The sequence below is a fragment of the Lipotes vexillifer genome, unplaced genomic scaffold (assembly GCF_000442215.2).
Source record: "Lipotes vexillifer unplaced genomic scaffold, Lipotes_vexillifer_v1.1 scaffold948, whole genome shotgun sequence".
Classification (NCBI taxonomy): Eukaryota; Metazoa; Chordata; class Mammalia; order Artiodactyla; family Lipotidae; genus Lipotes; species Lipotes vexillifer.
Window position 1 is genome coordinate 2872711 of NW_006793764.1, and position 17888 is coordinate 2890598.

Genomic DNA, 17888 nt, shown 5'->3' on the forward strand with positions numbered 1-17888 from the left:
TCTTAGTATTAATAGGAAAATAGTTTGACCTCACGGACCCCCAGAAATGGTCCCCCACACCGTTGTTCTAGTCCTTTAACTTAGTCCTTTCAACTCTTGACGAATCAAATAAGAATTAATTAGAAACAGGCACCAGGATACTATGCTTATCTCTGCCTCTCATTAATCACTGACCTTGAATTAATCAACCTTTTTGGTCCTCAGTTTTCTCATCTATGAAATGGATCATTAAGTCACCTCTTAAGACCCCTTCTAGGTCTGACTGGCCATGACTTATTCTAAATTACAAGGAGTTGTAGAAATAAGGTTTTTCCCAGAAGAGCTATAGCTGTTTCTTCAAATTTCACTGTTTCATCGCATATTCTACCATCAACCGTCACAGTATTTAAACTTAATTTTTGTGGCAATGCATCTAGAAAGTTCTGCACCATTAACTTGTAATTCCAGGGTGTGTTTTCGTGCTGGAGATTTTTATTTAGCATGCTCTTCCAATCTTAAAGGATACAGCTCATTGCCTTCCCTTCAATATTTTCATTTGCCTCCACGCTGTGAAGGAGTGGATGCCAAAGAAAAGCATCAGAGGGGAAAACCAATCTTGCCTACACCTTGGTCTCTCCTTCCTCTTGACCTGATTAGAAGCCTCTTAATCGTAGCCATCCTTCCTGAAAGGGCAGTTGAAGGCTTCTGTGGTGACATTATATTGGGTGTTATCACCAAACATAGATTTCTCTTGTAATGTTTCTTCTCCTTTAAGAACTGGTAGTTGTAACTAATCCCCTAGTGCTACTGTTTGCATACTAATGGACAATACTGTTTATATCACTGTAAAATATGATTTAAACTCAAGTGATTTAGGCACACCAGATAACATATGAAATTTCCTTTTTAAAGATCCACCCACATTATGTGCATTATGTGCATGTAAATTAGGCCAGCTATCCTGCTTTTTCTGGTAATTTGACATGAAATTAAAAGGATAGCTTACCTTAAAAGGCTGCTAATTGTTCCAGCACCCTTATTGAAGCATTTGGTTCAGGTTCCATGTTCCTAGTTATTGCGTGGAAAAGGCCATTCACCTTCACGCTGTAGTTCCAGGCTCTCTGATTCATTTTCAGATATTCAAATCATCGTGTTTTTGAAGATGATTTTATCCAATGACCAAAGTGGTGTTTCCATTGAGTTCTGAGTTGATGACACAGTTCAGGGTATTTAAAAGAATACAACAGAGATAAGCAGGCTCTTGATTTTAAATGGGCAATCATGCCACCTTCATAATAGGGCTAGATTCCACTTTTTGAATAGTCCGATATTCTAAGGCACTGATCACGACAGCTTATTATTTCAGTTCCTCAGGCGACTCCTTCACCTGATGTAGAATGCAATTTGGTGTTAATGGAAAGAGGAACAACCAGCAAAGGCAGTGCAGCTGAAAAATGTCATGGGTGAGCGTGTCCTTTTTTTATGACTAGCTGAGAACGGATGGGTAAGTGGGAGATAATGGAATTGCTTTTTTAAATAATATAGAAGTTTGAAAGAGGGCTGCCACAAAACGACAATTTTCTCACTTCTGTTATTTAGGTCTTGAGGTTATGCCCTTTTCTTTTTACACTTTTCCATATTAACAGCCTCTCGATAATATGTCCTTTCATCCAGATATGTGTTTCTGCAAGGTGGCCGAAGTACAAAAATAGCTGTGGGCAAAGAAACAGTTAAGCCATTTTTTTTTTTTTAGCCCGGCCAGTACTGGAGATCAGTGCTCTGATGTGCAGCTGTTGGACCGCTTTGTTATTTAATGTGTCTTTACGGTGGTCAAGAATACTCTTTCATCATGGGATGAAGGGTGGCAGAGAAGTGAAAATGATTGTGAATTAACAGCTTACCGGACTATTATGTATGAAAAAAGCCTGAAAAAGAGAAGGAAAACACTTTAAATTAGGTCACGGGGGTCCTAGGAAATTCAGTGAAACTTTCTGGCAACAGACACTGCCTTTCTGGACTTGACTCTGCTGGCACTGACATTAATGACTTGTATGTGAAGAATCGGGTCTCTTGAATCCCTCCTTGCATGAGCCAGCATTGGCTGCTGCAAAAGATGTTTATTTGAAACAGTGGCAATTCTGTCGCTTCTCAGCAGAGAGCTACAGTCCCCACCGAACAAAGATGCTGCTCGAGTTTTTGGCAGATTTTAGTGAGACCAAAACAAGAAGAGAAGAAGCAAAGGCTGCCTTGGGCTTGTAAGGCATTTCACCAGAATGCCATTTTCTTTCACCGTACGACCACATCGTTGAGAAATGAAGAGATTTCAGAAAGAACAGAATAGGGCCCTTTTTCATCTCTAGGAAGGCTTGACCCTCTTAAGTCACTGACCAAATAATACTTCTAAGACATGTGGAAAAGCTGAAAAAATGGATGCAACTGCCTGCACCCCCGTGGCACCTAGAGGGATTCCTGTCCTGAAACAAGAGCGACGCCAGCTTCAAATTAATGAGACACCCCGCTGGGCCGGATTAGGAGGTCACTGTCGGATTTTTTTCTTTTTCTTAACAAACAGTATTGAACTGCTGTTTAAGGATTAGCTTAGGGAATTGGAGTTATAAACGCATGCTGGCTTTTCAGTTATATTAGGCCCACAGTTAACAATTAAATGACAGCATACAGGGCTATGGTAGATGTTTTTCTGTTTTGTCCTAGCTTTACAGTGAATCCTGGCCTCACAGGCCAGGTGATTTCCACCTTTCTCGAGGCCAGTTCTGCTCTTGCGCTTGCCTGAGTCTATTCATCCAGGCCCTCCTTGGGTGGCACCATTCTTCTTTCTTCACCTCCTAACACCAGCCTCTCTCTCCTTCCCCACTTCCTCCACGCGTTCCCTGCTGCTTGTTTCTGATTTTGATTTCCATCTTAGGAAGCCAGTGTTTGCTAGGCTCCTGAGCCTTCGGAAAACAAAAAAACAATTCAAAAGGAACCAGATTAGGAACAAATGAGAATCTTAGGGAAAGCAAGTTTAAATGACACCTGTGGACCTTGTGAGCCGGGCTGTCCCCCTTCATGCCATTCGCTCTCCTGGGACCTGAGAAGGAATGGGAAAATTGGGTAGAAGGGAGGATGCATAAGTACTGTCCACTTAGTAAAGAATAAGGCCTCCGCAAGTGTGATGGATGGTATGAGGATGACTAGGGAGTGGAGATGAGGGCCTGGCTTCCCTTTGGTTTGTCTTTGCCTGTGCTCCTAGGGCTGCCGTGACAAAGTACCCCAGGCTGGGAGGCTTAAACAACAGAGACTTGTCTCCCAGTCTGGAGGCCAGAAAGCTGAGGTCAAGGTCTTGGCGGGGCCCTGGTACCTGTGAAGGCTCTAGGAGAGGATCCTTCCTTTGCTTCTTCCAACCTCTGGTGGCCCACGTGGTCCCCAGCATTGTTTGACTTGCAACACTCTAATCCCTGCCCCAGTTCACACTATCTCCCTGTGACTCTGTGCTTCTGTGTATCCTCTCTTCTTGTGAGAACACCAGTCACTGGATTTAGGGCCCACCGTAATCCAGGATGAACTCATCTTAACTAATTACATCTGCAGAGACCATATTTCTGAATAAGATCACATTGCAAAGGTTCCAGGTGTACGTGAATTTTCAGGGGACACTATTCAACTACACCGCCTTACCGAGGACATGTGAAAGGGCACACACGCTCTTTACCACGCTTGGCCCCGTTTTTTCATTCACTTCCGGTCTCCCTGGCTTAGTCACTGCGAGGTTGGGTAGATGTTTCCAAATTATTGTGGATTCCTCGCAAAAAGGTGTCAGGTAAACGAATGTATTAACTGATACAGTCACCTGTTGGGGACATATTGTGTATTAGAAATAAAATCCCTGAGGGTGGACCAGGGCAATGGTAGTTTTAAAAGCTCCCCACACATACAGGGCTGAGACGCAGTCAGCTTGTTGACAGGGTCCTTCAGCTCTGAGCATCCTATAATTCTTCTGTGCTAGATGAAAGCGGAATCTGTATCACTTCCCTAAGGGCCCTCCTAAGATGGCGGGCCAGTTAGCTTTGCTTTACATCAGAGGAAAAATGAACTTGATTCTAAGGTGAACCTTAATCACATTCAAGTTTATTAACTGGGCTTGGGACTGCGTTCCTACAGCACACCCTACTGCCACCTAGTGGTAGGAAGGCGCCTCTGACCAACCAGGATAAGGAGCTCTTGAGGTCCTTGAATTGAACGCCCGCTATTAAGCGCGAGTGTGAGGCTCAGAGGGCTGTCTCCACTCCGTGTACTTTACGGTAGCCTCCCACTGCTGTGCACGCACGTTTGGCAGGGGCACGTCCTTCAAACGGCAGGCAAAGGCAGCTCCCTCAACCTTGCAAGTTGAGCTAGAGGCTGCAATTACAATCAGGCACAGAAGTGAAGGTGCTAATCTTCCCTAGGATCCCATCGTGCCTTTCTCATCCATTAAGCCCAGCTCCACTTGAGCCTCTTTGAAAAGGCCCTATGGCAGTTGGGGGATTCAACACAGAAAATGCTTCTTTCTGCTGCTTCGGCAGCAAAAATATGGAGTGAACAAAACCTTTTCTTCACTTTCAATCTTTGACAGGTTGTCCCTTACAGCCGCTCCGCCCCCCAGGTAACTGTAGCTTTGGCAGTAGCCCCCAGTGGAGGATAGGATTAAGTACAAAAAAATTCAAATATGGATCCTTATTTTTTTAAAAAAAACTTTCTAAATCCCAGTAACGGCTACTGTATTTGTTTCCTAGGGCTGCCATTACAAAATATCACAAACTGGGTGGCATAAACAACAGAAGTGTATTGTCTCACAGTTCTGGAAGCTAGGAGTCCGAGATCAAGGTGTTGGCAGGGTTGATTCCTTCTGAGGGCTGTAAGGGATGCTTCCCTCCTTGGCTTGTTGATGGCTATCTTCTCCCTGTGTCCAAATTTCCCCTTTTTATAAGCATACCAGTCCGACTGAATCAGAGCCGACCCTAAGCACCTTATTTTAACTTCCTTACTTCTGTAAAGACTGTATCTCCAAATAAGATCACATTCTGAAGTACCAGGGGTTAGAGCTGCAACATATGAATGCGGGGTGTCAGGGGCGGGGCGGGGGGGGGGGGGGGGGGGGGCACAGTTCAATCCATGCCGGCTACTGTGTGTTTTTATAAAGAAAAATGGTACCAAGGAAAGTGCTGAGAGGGGCGTCTTGGTAGGGGTGGGGGGGAGGCACAGTTCAATCCATGCCGGCTACTGTGTGTTTTTATAAAGAAAAATGGTACCAAGGAAAGTGCTGAGAGGGGCGTCTTGGTAGGGGTGCAGCTTCTGGTTCCTACACTCTAGGCTGCGGCTGGGGGCCTCTGGCATCTCACCCTTTCCTTCTACACAGGGAGAGAGAAGCCAGTGGCCTCATCCCAAGGCAGTGCTCCTTTTTGAATGAAACCAGTACCATATTCCTCTCCCTACACTATCCAGGGTGAATTCGGTTGCAGCCCCAGGGCTGCATGATGTATTAGATAACAAGGTGACCATTTGGATTTACAATTAGCAGAAGTCACTCTCATGCAGGAAAGTCCACTGTAGAATTGTCAGCCCACATAAATCACTGATGTCCTCCGGCTTTTCTTAGGTCTTTGGAAAACAAATTAATCAGGCAGGGAACTGTATTAAAATACTGCTGCTGCACTAACAGTTTTGAAATGAGAGGCCATAATCCTAAATACATCCCACGAGGCATCTGAAGTCAGTGCCAGCTTTTTCTTGGGTCTGTTCTCCTCTTATCAGTAATCTATCTGCTGGTTGGTGTGGAACTCTTTGATAGGGCGGGCATTTGAAGGTTGGCAGGAGGCCTGGTACTCCATGTGCTGCCAACACCTCAGAATTCAACAAACATTCTACCAGATAGGCACAACATGGTAGTTTTCATCCAAATTGTACGTACTCTTCAAGGTTGTTCCAAGTCCCACCTTCTGCCTCAAGGCTTCTTAATTAAGGCCCTGTAGTCTCTGGTTCTTGGGAAAGAATAATTTCACCACTGATTCTGAATCTAAATATTTTTTTAAGTGCAAAGGTAGGAAATTTAGACCTAAGCTTCCTTCCAGCTATAAAACCCCATAGCGGTGTGATTGGACTCCATATATATAGACTGTGTGCTGATTTCTGTAGCACTAGTGTTATGTATTTGTTCACCTCCGTAAAAAAAATGGTGCGCTTCTGGACACCAGCAACTGTTGTTCAAAGAGAAATCCCCTATTCCAATCTATTTCCAAGTGATTGTGCCTTGTGAGGTACCCCCAATATGAGGTAGATATGAATGTGATAAAAAGTAAATATAGAGCCTTATGTTAAAAAAAAAAAAAAAAAAAAGATTTCCAGAGAACATGGTGGCTGCTTGGTGTTTGAAGCATCTCTGGTGAGCCCAGAGATGGAGGGGACTCCAGACCCAAGGGGATGATTAGGGTGGGGCGTTGTGAAGCCTTTACCTGTGTTTGTGGTGATGCTGTGAGTTTAGACGAAAATGAGGGGAGTGAGGCAGGATGAGCTGGTGTGCTCTCATGGCAACAGATAGAACATTGGCCAAAAGAACAATAAGAACTAGAAAGGGAAACAGTGGGGCTGGGGAAAACGGGCTCAGTATAGGAAAAGGAAATAAGGGACTTGCCACCTACAGTAGCCTGGAGAGAAATCAGTATTTTCCTCAAGGGTATTTTGGCAAAGAATTTCAACTTGAATTCAAAATGAGGCTGCCCTTGGACACCAGACAGGAAAAGATCCTGCTTCTGTGGGACCCTGGAGCTGAACTCTGAGGCAGTTGTAGTTTAAAAAGAATAGTGCCCCCGAGGGTCAGGAGCTCATGGAACAAGGATACCCCAGGGACTATTTAGCGTGGTCATCTTAGCCATTCTGACTGTCCTGAAGTTCTGCTTTGTTTCAGCTCTGCCCTTAAATCCCCTCACAGAACATTCCAGATCTTATGAAATTCTATTGGCTAAATATGTCTTTTAAACAGTAGGTTGAGGGTATGTGTGTGTATCTTTTCAGGGAAAAGGTTGAAAAAAAGGGAGGGTTGGAAATGAGCCTAGAAATGAGACCTTGGAAGAGAAACTTCTCGTCTTTGATGCCCTCTGCACCTGGCTCTAAAAAGTCAACTTAGACCCTCCAACTTAGCCCATCTTGAAGTGATCTATACTTTGGGGGTCCCCCGGGGCAATCTGGCTCCCCAAAAGTGCAGTCCACCCTCCCAAAGGACTTTGTGGTTAGCAAACAAACTGCTTTTGCTTTGCTATGTTCCCTTATTTCTCTGTGTCTGTGTTTTAAATAATTTTATTGAAAAGGCTTTGCAGTCTGTGACCACATGTGTGCATTACTGTGTAGTTTCAATCACAGAATTAAGTACTTGAGTTTAAGTGGAAATAAAAATACAAGCCTCTCACACACCCACACACTTACATATGTGGATAAACAATGCTAAGGATTAAGGCCACAGAAATACCTAAAACCTCTACTCCTTTCATGCCACCTGTTATCACAGCTTTACCTTCAGGTCCCAGAATTTAAAATATATCATGCATTCTCAAAGCATCACATGCTTAGGAAGAAACACTGGCATCTGTGCGGATGTATGACTGCGTGCAGTCAGACTGGCTAAGATGACCACACTAAAGAGTCCCTGGGGTATCCTTGTTCCATGAACTCCTGACACTCAGGGGCAATGTTCTTTTAAAACACGGCAGTTCTTAGGCACAGAGGGAACTTAGCTCAATATAATAACAGCCATATATGAAAAACCCACAGCCAACATCGTTCTCAGTGGTGAAAAACTGAAACCATTTCCTCTAAGATCACGAACAAGACAAGGTTGTCCACTCTCACCACTGTTATTCAACACAGTTTTGGAAGTTTTAGCCACAGCAATCAGAGAAGAAAAAGAAATAAAAGGGATCCCAATCGGAAAAGAAGAGGTAAAGCTGTCACTGTTTGCAGATGACGTGATACTATACATAGCGAATCCTAAAGATGCTACCAGAAAACTACTAGAGCTAATCAATGAGCTTGGTAAAGTAGCAGGATACAAAATTAATGCACAGAAATCTCTTGCATTCCTATACACTAATGATGAAAATTCTGAAAGAGAAATTAAGGAAACACGCCCACTTACCACTGCAACAAAAAGAATAAAATACTGAGGAATAAACCTACCTAGGGGGACAAAAGACCTGTATGCAGAAAACTATAAGACACTGATGAAAGAAATTAAAGACGATACAAACAGATGGAGAGATATACCATGTTCTTGGCTCGGAAGAATCAACACTCTGAAAATCACTATACTACCCAAAGCAATCTACAGATTCAATGCAGTCCCTAACAAACTACCACTGGCATTTTTCACAGAACTAGAACAAAAAATTTCACAATTTGTATGGAAATACAAAAGACCCCGAATAGCCAAAGCAATCTTGAGCAAGAAAAATGGAGCTGGAGGAATCGGGCTCCCAGACTTCAGACTATACTACAAAGCTGCAGTAATCAAGACAGTATGGTACTGGCACAAAAACAGAAATATACATCAGTGGAACAGGATAGAAAGCCCAGAGATAAACCCATGCACCTATGGTCACCTTATCTTTGATAAAGGAGGCAAGAATATACAATGGAGAAAAGACAGCCTTTTCAATAGGTGCTGGGAAAACTGGGCACCTACATGTAAAGGAATGAAATTAGAACACTCCCTAACACCATACACAAAAATAAACTCAGAATGGATTAAAGACCTAAATGTAAGGCCAGACACTATAAAACTCTTAGAGGAAAACATAGGCAGAACACTCTATGACATAAATCACAGCAAGATCCTTTTAGACCCACCTCCTAGAGAAATGGAAATAAAAACAAAAGTAAACAAGTGGGGTCTAATGAAACTGAAAAACTCTTGCACAGCAAAGGAAACCATAAACAAGACGAAAAGACAACCCTCAGAATGGGAGAAAAAATTTGCCAATGAAGCAACTGACAAAGGATTAATCTCCAAAATTTACATGCAGCTCATGCAGCTCCATATCAGAATAACAACTCAATCCAAACATGGGCAGAAGACCTAAATAGACATTTCTCCGAAGAAGATATACTGATTGCCAACAAACACATGAAAGAATGCTCAACATCACTAATCATTAGAGAAATGCAAATCAAACCTACAATGAGGTATCACCTCACACCGGTCAGAATGGCCATCATAAAAAATTCTGCAAACGGTAAATGCTGGAGAGAGTGTGGAGAAAAGGGAACCCTCCTGCACTATTGGTACATTCCCAATTTACATTGGGAATGTAAATTGATACAGCCACTGTGGAGAACAGTATGGAGGTTCCTTAAAAAACTAAAAATAGAATTACCATACGACCCAGCAACCCCACTACTGGGCATATTCCCTGAGAAAACCATAATTCAAAAAGAGTCATGTACCAAAATATTCATTGCAGCTTTATTTACAATAGCCAGGACATGGAAGCAACCTAAGTGTCCATCAACAGATGAATGGATAAAGAAGATGTGGCACATATATAGAATGGAATATTACTCAGCCATAAAAAGAAATGAAATTGAGTTATTTGTGGTGAGGTGGATGGACCTAGTCTGTCATACAGAGTGAAGTAAGTCAGAAAGAGAAAAACAAATTCCATATGCTAACATATATATATGGAATCTAAAAAAGAAAACAAATGGTTCTGAAGAACCTAGGGGCAGGACAGAAATAAAGTCACAGACATTGAAAATGGACCTGAGGACATGGGGAGGGGAAAGGGTAAGCTGGGATGAAGTGAGAGAGTGGCATGGATATATATACACTACCAAATGTAAAATAGATAGCTAGTGGGAAGCAGCCCCATAGCACAGGGAGATCAGCTCAGTGCTTTGTGACCACCTAGAGGGGTGGGATAGGGAGGGTGGGAGGGAGACGCAACAGGGAGGAGATATAGGGATATATGTATATGTATAGCTGATTCAATTTGTTATAAAGCAGAAACTAACACACCACTGTGAAGCAGTTATACTCCAATAAGGATGTTTAGATAAATAAATAAACAAACGAACAAACAAACACAGCAGTTCAGTTGGTGATAGAACTGAAATGTTCTGCCATCCCTTACCTGAGATATGGCTAGGTTCTCTCGCCAAAGCACCAGTTCCCATTTCTGTTTCTAAGTCCATCAGGTCAGGAGAGGATTGAGTCTCAGCACCTCAGAAGAAATTGCTGGCGTTCACGGCACTAATACCTGAAGAACCCATCTTCGTGTTGGGGAGCTGGAGGGGATTCTACGTGCACCATATTTTGAAGAATAAACTCAAGCTACGAGTTTCTTCCCAGGGTAGACAGACAGCTGACACTTTGTCTCTTCACTGATGGCTAATATAGGACTTGTGGATTGTAATTTGAAGAAAGGAAAATTATCGCACACTTAATACCAAATAATGGATAATAAAATTACCTTCTGGAGCCAGCTCACTGTGGCCAAGTTTACAAGCAGGGAGACGCTGTGCTTTCAAGTTCCACAGAAGACTTAAAGACCTGTCAGAAAAAAAAAAAAAAAAAAAAAAAACCGGCCACCTCATTTTATTAGGGTTATAAATGGACACTTTCGGGTAACCAAACATGTCATCCCAGGATTACATTACAACATGGATATAGAATTGGCAGTTCTCACCCAATTTTGACATTCTTGTACCCTGGGCGTTGAGAGTGCTTAACGAAGTTTATAGAAACTTCTACAAGACCCTCAGTTTAAAAAAAACTTGATTCCAATGGGACAAGAAATAAGGTGGTGGTGTAGTGGACTTGAGCTCACCTTCTCTCACAAAAACACCAAAATCACAACTAACTGCTGAACAGCCATCAACAAAAAAAGACGTGAATCTAGCAAAAGAGATATTCTACACCCAGAGACAAAGAACAAGCTACAGCGAGATGGTGGGAGGGGCACATTCACAATAAAATCAAATCCCATACCGGTGGGTGACCCACAAACTGGAAAACAATTATATCACAGAGGTTCTCTCACAGGAGTGAGAGTTCTGAGCCTCATGGCAGGCTTCCCAGACTGGGGTTCTGGCATTGGGAGGAGGAACCCCCAGAGCATTTGGCTTTGAAGGCCAGCAGGGCTTGAGTGCAGGAGCTCCACGGGACTGGGAGAAACAGACTCCACTCTGGGAAGGCATGCAGAGGTTTCACATGAACTGGGACCCAGGGCAAAGCAGTGACTCCATAAGAGCCTGGGCGGGTCTTGGAGGGTCTCCTGGGGATGTGGGGGTCGGCTGTGCTCACTGCAGGGGCAAGGACAATGGTGGTGCACGCCCCAGGGAATACTCATTGGCTTGAGTTCTCCTGGAGGTCACCATTTTGGCGCTGAGACCTGGCCCCACCCAACAACCTGCAGGCTCCAATGCTGGAATGCCTCAGACCAAACAACAAAGAGGGTGGGAACACACCCCACCCATCAGCAGACAGGCTGCCTAAAGTCATCCTGAGCCAACAGCCACCTGTAAACACACCCCTTGATGTGACCCTGCCCATCAGAGGGACAAGACCCAGCTCCACCCACCAGTGGGCAGGCACCAGTCCCTCCCACCAAGAAGCCCGCACAAGCTCCTGGGCCAAATTCACACACCAGGGTGTAGACACCAGAACCAAGAAGAATTACAGTCATGCAGCCTGAGGAACAGAGACCACAAACACAGAAAGTTAGACAAAATGAGACAGCAAAGAAATATGTGCCAGACGAAGGAACAAGATAAAACCCCAGAAGAACAACTAAGTGAAGTGGAGATAGGCAATCTACCTGAAAAATAATTCAGAGTAATGATAGTAAAAAATGATTCAAGATCTCAGAAAAAGAGTGGAGGCACAGACCGAGAGGATACAAGAAATGTTTAATAAAGAGCTAGAAGTTTAAAGAACAAAACAGATGAAAAATACAATAACTGAAATGAAAAATACACTAGAAGGAATCAGTAGCAGAATAAATGAGGCAGAAGAATGAATAAGTGAGCTGGAAGATAGAATGGTGAAAATCACTGCTTCAGAACAGAACAAAGAAAAAAGAATGAAAAGAAATGAGGACAGTCTCAGAGGCCTTTGGGACAACATTAAATGCACCAACATTACTCCTTCTGGGACTCCTATAATGCAAGAGAGAGAAAGAGGGCCTGAGAAAATATTTGAAGAGATAATAGCCAACAACTTCCCTAACATGGGAAAAGAAACAGCCACCCAAGTCCAGGAAGCACAGAGTCCCATATAGGATAAACCCAAGGAGGAACATGCCAAGACGCATATTAATCAAACTGACAAAAAGACAATGAGAAAGCATTAAAACCAACAAGGTAAAAGCAATAAATAATATACAAGGGAATCCCCATAAGGTTATCAGCTGGTTTTTCAGCAGAAACTCTGCAGGTCAGAAGGGAATGGCATGATGTTTTTAGAGTGACAAAAGGGAAAAACGTTCAACCAAGAATACTCTACCCACCAAGGCTCTCGTTCAGATTTGACAGAGAAATCAAAAGCTTTACAAGCAAAAGCTAAGAGAATTCAGCACCACCAAACCAGCTTTACAACAAATGCTAAAGGAACTTCTCTAGATGGAGAAGAAAAGGCCATGACTAGAAACAAGAAAATTACAAATGAAAAAGCTCACCAGTAAAGGCAATCATATGGTAAAGGTAAGAAATCATCCACACACAAATAATATATAAAAATCAGCAATCACGAGAAGAGAAGGGTACAAGTGTAGGATATTGGAAATGCATTTGAAAATAAGAGACCAGCAACTGAAAACAGTCTGTGTGTGTGTGTGTGTGTGTGTGTGTGTGTGTGTGTAGACTGCTATATCAAAACCTCATGGTAACCACAAACCGAAAATCAACAACAGATACACAAAAAAGAAAAAGGAATCCAAACACAGCACTAAAGTTAGACATCAAATTACAAGAGAGGAGAACAAAAGAGGAAGGGAAGAAAAAGACCTACAAAAACAAATCCAAAACAGTTAACAAGATGGCAGTCAGAACATACATATTGATAATTACCTTAAAAGTAAATGGATTAAATGCTCCAACCAAAAGGCGTAGACTGGCTGAATGGATACAAAAACAAGATCCATATATATGCTGTCTACAAGAGACCCACCTCAGATCTAGGGACACATATAGACTGCAAGTGAGGGGATGGAAAAAGGTATTCCATGCACTTGGAAATCAAAAGAAACCTAGAGTAGCAATACTCATATCAGACAAAAGAGACTTTAAAATAAAGCCTATTACAAGAGACAAAGAAGGACACTACAGAATGATCAAGGATCAATCCAAGAAGATATAACAATTGTAAACATATATGCACCCAACAAAGAAGCACCTCAATATACAAGGCAAATACTAACAGCCATAAAAGGAGAAATCAACAGTAACACAATAATAGTGGGGGACTTTAACACCCCACTTTCATCAATGGACAGATCACCCAGACAGAAAATCAATAAGGAAACACAGGCCTTAAATGACACATTAAATCAGAGGGACTTAACCGATATTTATAGAACACTCCATCCAAAAGCAGCAGAATACATATTCTTCTCAAGTGCACATGGAATGTTCTCCAGGATAAATCATGTGCTGGGCCACAAAGCAAGTCTCAGTAAATTTAAGAAAATTGACATTGTATCAAGTATCTTTTCTGACCACAACACTATGAGATTAGAAATCAACTACAAGAAAAAAACTAAAAAACACAAACACATGGAGCTTAAACAATATGCTACTAAACAACCAATGGATCACTGAGGAAATGAAAAAATACCTAGAGACAAATGAAAATGAAAGCATGACAATCCAAAACCTAAGGGATGCAGCAAAAGCAGTTCTAAGAGGGAAGTTTATAGCAATACAATCTTAGGAAACAAGAAAAATCACAAACAACCTATTCTTACACATAAAGCAACTAGAAAAAGAGGAACAAACAAAACCAAAAGGCAGTAGAAGGAAAGATATAAAGATCAGAGCAGAAATAAGTGAAACAGAGATGAAGAAAACAATAGCAAAGATCAATGAAACTAAAAGCTGGTTCCTTGAAAGGATAAACAAAGTTGATAAACCTTTAGCCAGACTCATCAAGAAAAAAAAGGGAGCAGACTCAAATCAATAAAATTAGAAATGAAAAAAGTTACAATTGACACCACAGAAACACAAAGGATAACAGACTACTACAAGCAACCATATGCTAATAAAACAGACAACCTAGAAGAAATGGACAAATTCTTAGCAAGGTACAATCTTCCAAGACTGAACCAGGAAGAAATAGAAAATATGAACAGACCAATCACAAGTAATGAGATTGAAACTGTGATTTTAAAACTTCCAGCGAACAAAAGTCCAGAAGCAGCTGGCTTCATGGGTGAATTCTATCAAACATTTAGAGACGACTTAACGCCTATCCTTCTGAAATTATTCCAAAAAACTGCAGAGGAAGGAACACTCCCAAACTCAGACCAACATCACCCTGATACCAAAACCAGTCAAAGATACAACAACAACAACAACAAAAGAAAATTACAGGCCAATATCACTGATGCACATAGACGCAAAAATCCTCAACAAAATACTAGCAGACCGAATCCAACAATACATTAAAAGGATCATACACCATGATCAAGTGGGATTTATCCCAGGGATGCAAGGATTCTTCAATATATGCAGATCAATCAGTGTGATACACCACATTAACAAATTGAATAATAAAAATCATATGATCGTCTCAATAGATGCAGAACAAGCTTTTGACAAAATTCAGTACCGGTTTCTGATTAAAAACTCTCCAGAAAGTGGGCATAAAGAGAACCTACCTCAACACAAGAAAAGCCATAGATGACAAACCCACAGCTAACATCATACTCAGTGGTGAAAAGCTGAAAGCATTTCCTCTAAGATCAGGAAGAAGACAAGGGTGTCCACTCTTGCCCCTTTTATTCAACATAGTTTTGGAAGTCCTAGCCACAGCAATCAGAGAAGAAAAAGAAATAAAAGGAATACAAATTGGAAAAGAAGTAAAGCTGTCACTGTTTGCAGATGACAAGATAGTATACATAGAGAATCCTAAAGATGCTACCAGAAAACTACTAGAGCTCATCAATGAATTCGGTAAAGTGGCAGGATACAAAATTAATACACAGAAATCTGTTGCATTTCTATACACTAGCAATGAAAGATCAGAAAGAGAAATTAAGGAAACAGTCCCATTTACCTTAGCATCAAAAAGAATGAAATACCTAGGAATAAACCTACCTAAGGAGGCAGAGACCTGTACTCTGAAAACTGTAAGATGCTGATGAGAGTAACTGAAGATGACACAAACAGCTGGAAAGATATACCATGTTTTTGGATTAGAAAAATCAATATTGTCAAAATGACTGTAATACCAAGGCAATCTGCAGATTCAGTGCAATCCCTGTCAGATTACCAATGGCATTTTTCACAGAACTAGAAGAAAAAAATCGTAAAATTTGTGTGGTGACACAAGAGACCTCGAATAGCCAAAGCAATCTTGAGAAAGAAAAATGGAGCTGGAGGAATCAGGCTCCCTGACTTCAGACTTTACTACAAAGCTGTAGTCATCACAACAATATGGTACTGGCACAAAAACAGAAATATAGATCAATAGAACAGGATAGAAAGTAACAGTGTGAACACGTTTTAGATTAATGAGAGGGAGCAGTCTCAACTATAAAACAAAAGTTACAACTCACAATAGGCTCAAATTACGAGATGTAATACTTTTAAACAGAATCCTCTTTGATATAGTTTCTTTCCTAATAATTTTCAGTCATTTCAAACTTTTTACTCAAGTTTTTTCAGCCTCCAAATGAATGTGTCGGGCCACACAATCTCTGTGATCCCAACTGCAACCTTCTTAACTACTATTTTGGAGACACTAATATTGCCAGGCACTAAATGATATGTATAGAATTTGTGTATGTCATGTATGTGTGTCTATTTGTACAGATACTATTTCCTCATAGAAGAGTTTATCACTTATAAAGTAGGGTTTATTACTCCCATTTAACAGATAAATAAGGTGCAAAGATGGTTAACTAACTTGCATAATGTCCTGTAGCTGTAATAATTAGAGAGAATCAATAGATTTAAGCCATTGTGTCTGACTGACCATGGTACCTCTTCCCCGTATATATCTTGGTACAGCTGTCAGGGGTTGAATTAGCTGCCTCTGACCTTAAGTGGCTACCATTTTAGGTCCAGTATTTGCTGGACATATTTTTTGCTCCCCAGCCACAGGGATAGTGTGTAAAAATGCACACAGCAGTCATGAGTTCCAGACCATGTTCAAGTTGCTCTGATTGGCTTCAGGCCTGATACACCACAGCACATCCCCAAAGCCCTGTGCACTTGGAGGGCAGGAGTGTGTCTTAGCCAGCGCTGTTTCCTTCAGAGTCCCTAGCACTAAGCTGTGATGTGGTAAGCGCTTGACAGATCTTGGTGTAATTTACATGTCGCAGGTCCAGGGAAGCAGATGTTCATCATTGCAAAAGAATCAATTCCAGGCCTAATGCCCTCCCATTTCTACCTGCATGTTTTCCGGGCACAAGTCATAGGAAGAAAGAATGAACTTGTTCGCAATCATGAGGCGCCATTATAAATTGATGCCAAAACTTAGTCTTAACATCTGCTTTCTTTTTTTCTCCCCCAGTAAGTGAAAATGGTGACCACCTAAGCAGATGGATGAGGCAGGAACACGGTTGTGGGAGAGAAGTTTCTCCACAGTTTCCCAAAGGAAACTTGACTGAGCCCCACTACACACAGAGTCATAATCACCTGAACCTGGAGTTTGCGAGATGTCAGGGGAGCCTTGGCCGAGAGGCAGCAGATGTGATGTGAAAAATACCACACTCTTCTGTCATTTGCTGTTGCTTGCTGAACTGTGAAGCACTGCATGAACTCTATTTAAGCTGCTTTCTATACCATTGCCAATCACCTTTTTGGACTTGGAAGTGCTATTTTACTATTGACACTTGCATTACTTCATTTTGCATGCATCCAGTGATTATCCATAAGCAACATATGTAATCTGCTTATATATTTTTAAAAAATCTATCCATGCAAAATGGTAACGTCTGAATTATGCTCTTTTTCAAAGTTATAATCAGCCCATGTCATTTAAAGTTTAAATTGGTTTCATATAAAGATCAGTGTAATAGGTCTGCATATACTTTATAGAAAATTAGCTTCTATAAAGATTTTTTCACTGTTTACTAGTGAAATGAGAAAAGCAAAGCTATTTATAAAAGGCCTTATGTCGTGTACATACATTGTCTTTGAAATATTTGTGATTTAGTTTATTGCTTGTAAAAGAGATTATATAATTTATTTAGTAAATACTATTGTAAACTATAGTTTTATTGAGAGAAATAAAATATTTTGTTCTCAGTTGTGGTATTATATTAATTCCAATGGTTTATGGTCTTTACATTTCTTTCTTTTGTTAATAAAAAAGAAGTAACTTAGATACCCATCATTTTTACATATTCTGGACTCCTAAATAAACTGACTCTCATGATTGATGAAAATGGAGAGAAAATTACCCGGGCCCTGAGAAAAGACTCAATAGCAGATTCTGCTCAACTTGTTCAAGAGACTTGCCCAAATGTCCTGGTGTGTCAGTCAGCTTTCACTATGTTATGTTGTGGTAACAAACAATCCCCAAATCTCTGGATTGGGATCCAGAGCAACCCCTATCTAGGACATGCCACTTTTATGGCAAAAGAAAAAAATGTGATAGTGGAACCATGGGAGCTCATAAAGCTCCTGCTTAAACATGGTTTACCGAACTCACATTCCACTGG

The 17888-nt window shown here is 41.3% G+C and overlaps 1 protein-coding gene across 2 annotated transcripts in view; it reads left to right on the forward strand.

The window, feature by feature from the left end:
- Positions 1 to 17472, forward strand: part of PIP5K1B (phosphatidylinositol-4-phosphate 5-kinase type 1 beta) — a 337996-nt gene extending 320524 nt beyond the window's left edge. For both annotated transcript variants that reach the window (XM_007466769.1, XM_007466770.1), the window contains one exon: positions 16736 to 17472. In XM_007466769.1, coding sequence (XP_007466831.1) covers positions 16736 to 16738 — 3 coding nt within the window. In that variant the 3' untranslated portion in view covers positions 16739 to 17472. The remainder of the gene's footprint in view (positions 1 to 16735) is intronic.
- The last annotated feature ends 416 nt before the right edge of the window (positions 17473 to 17888 follow it).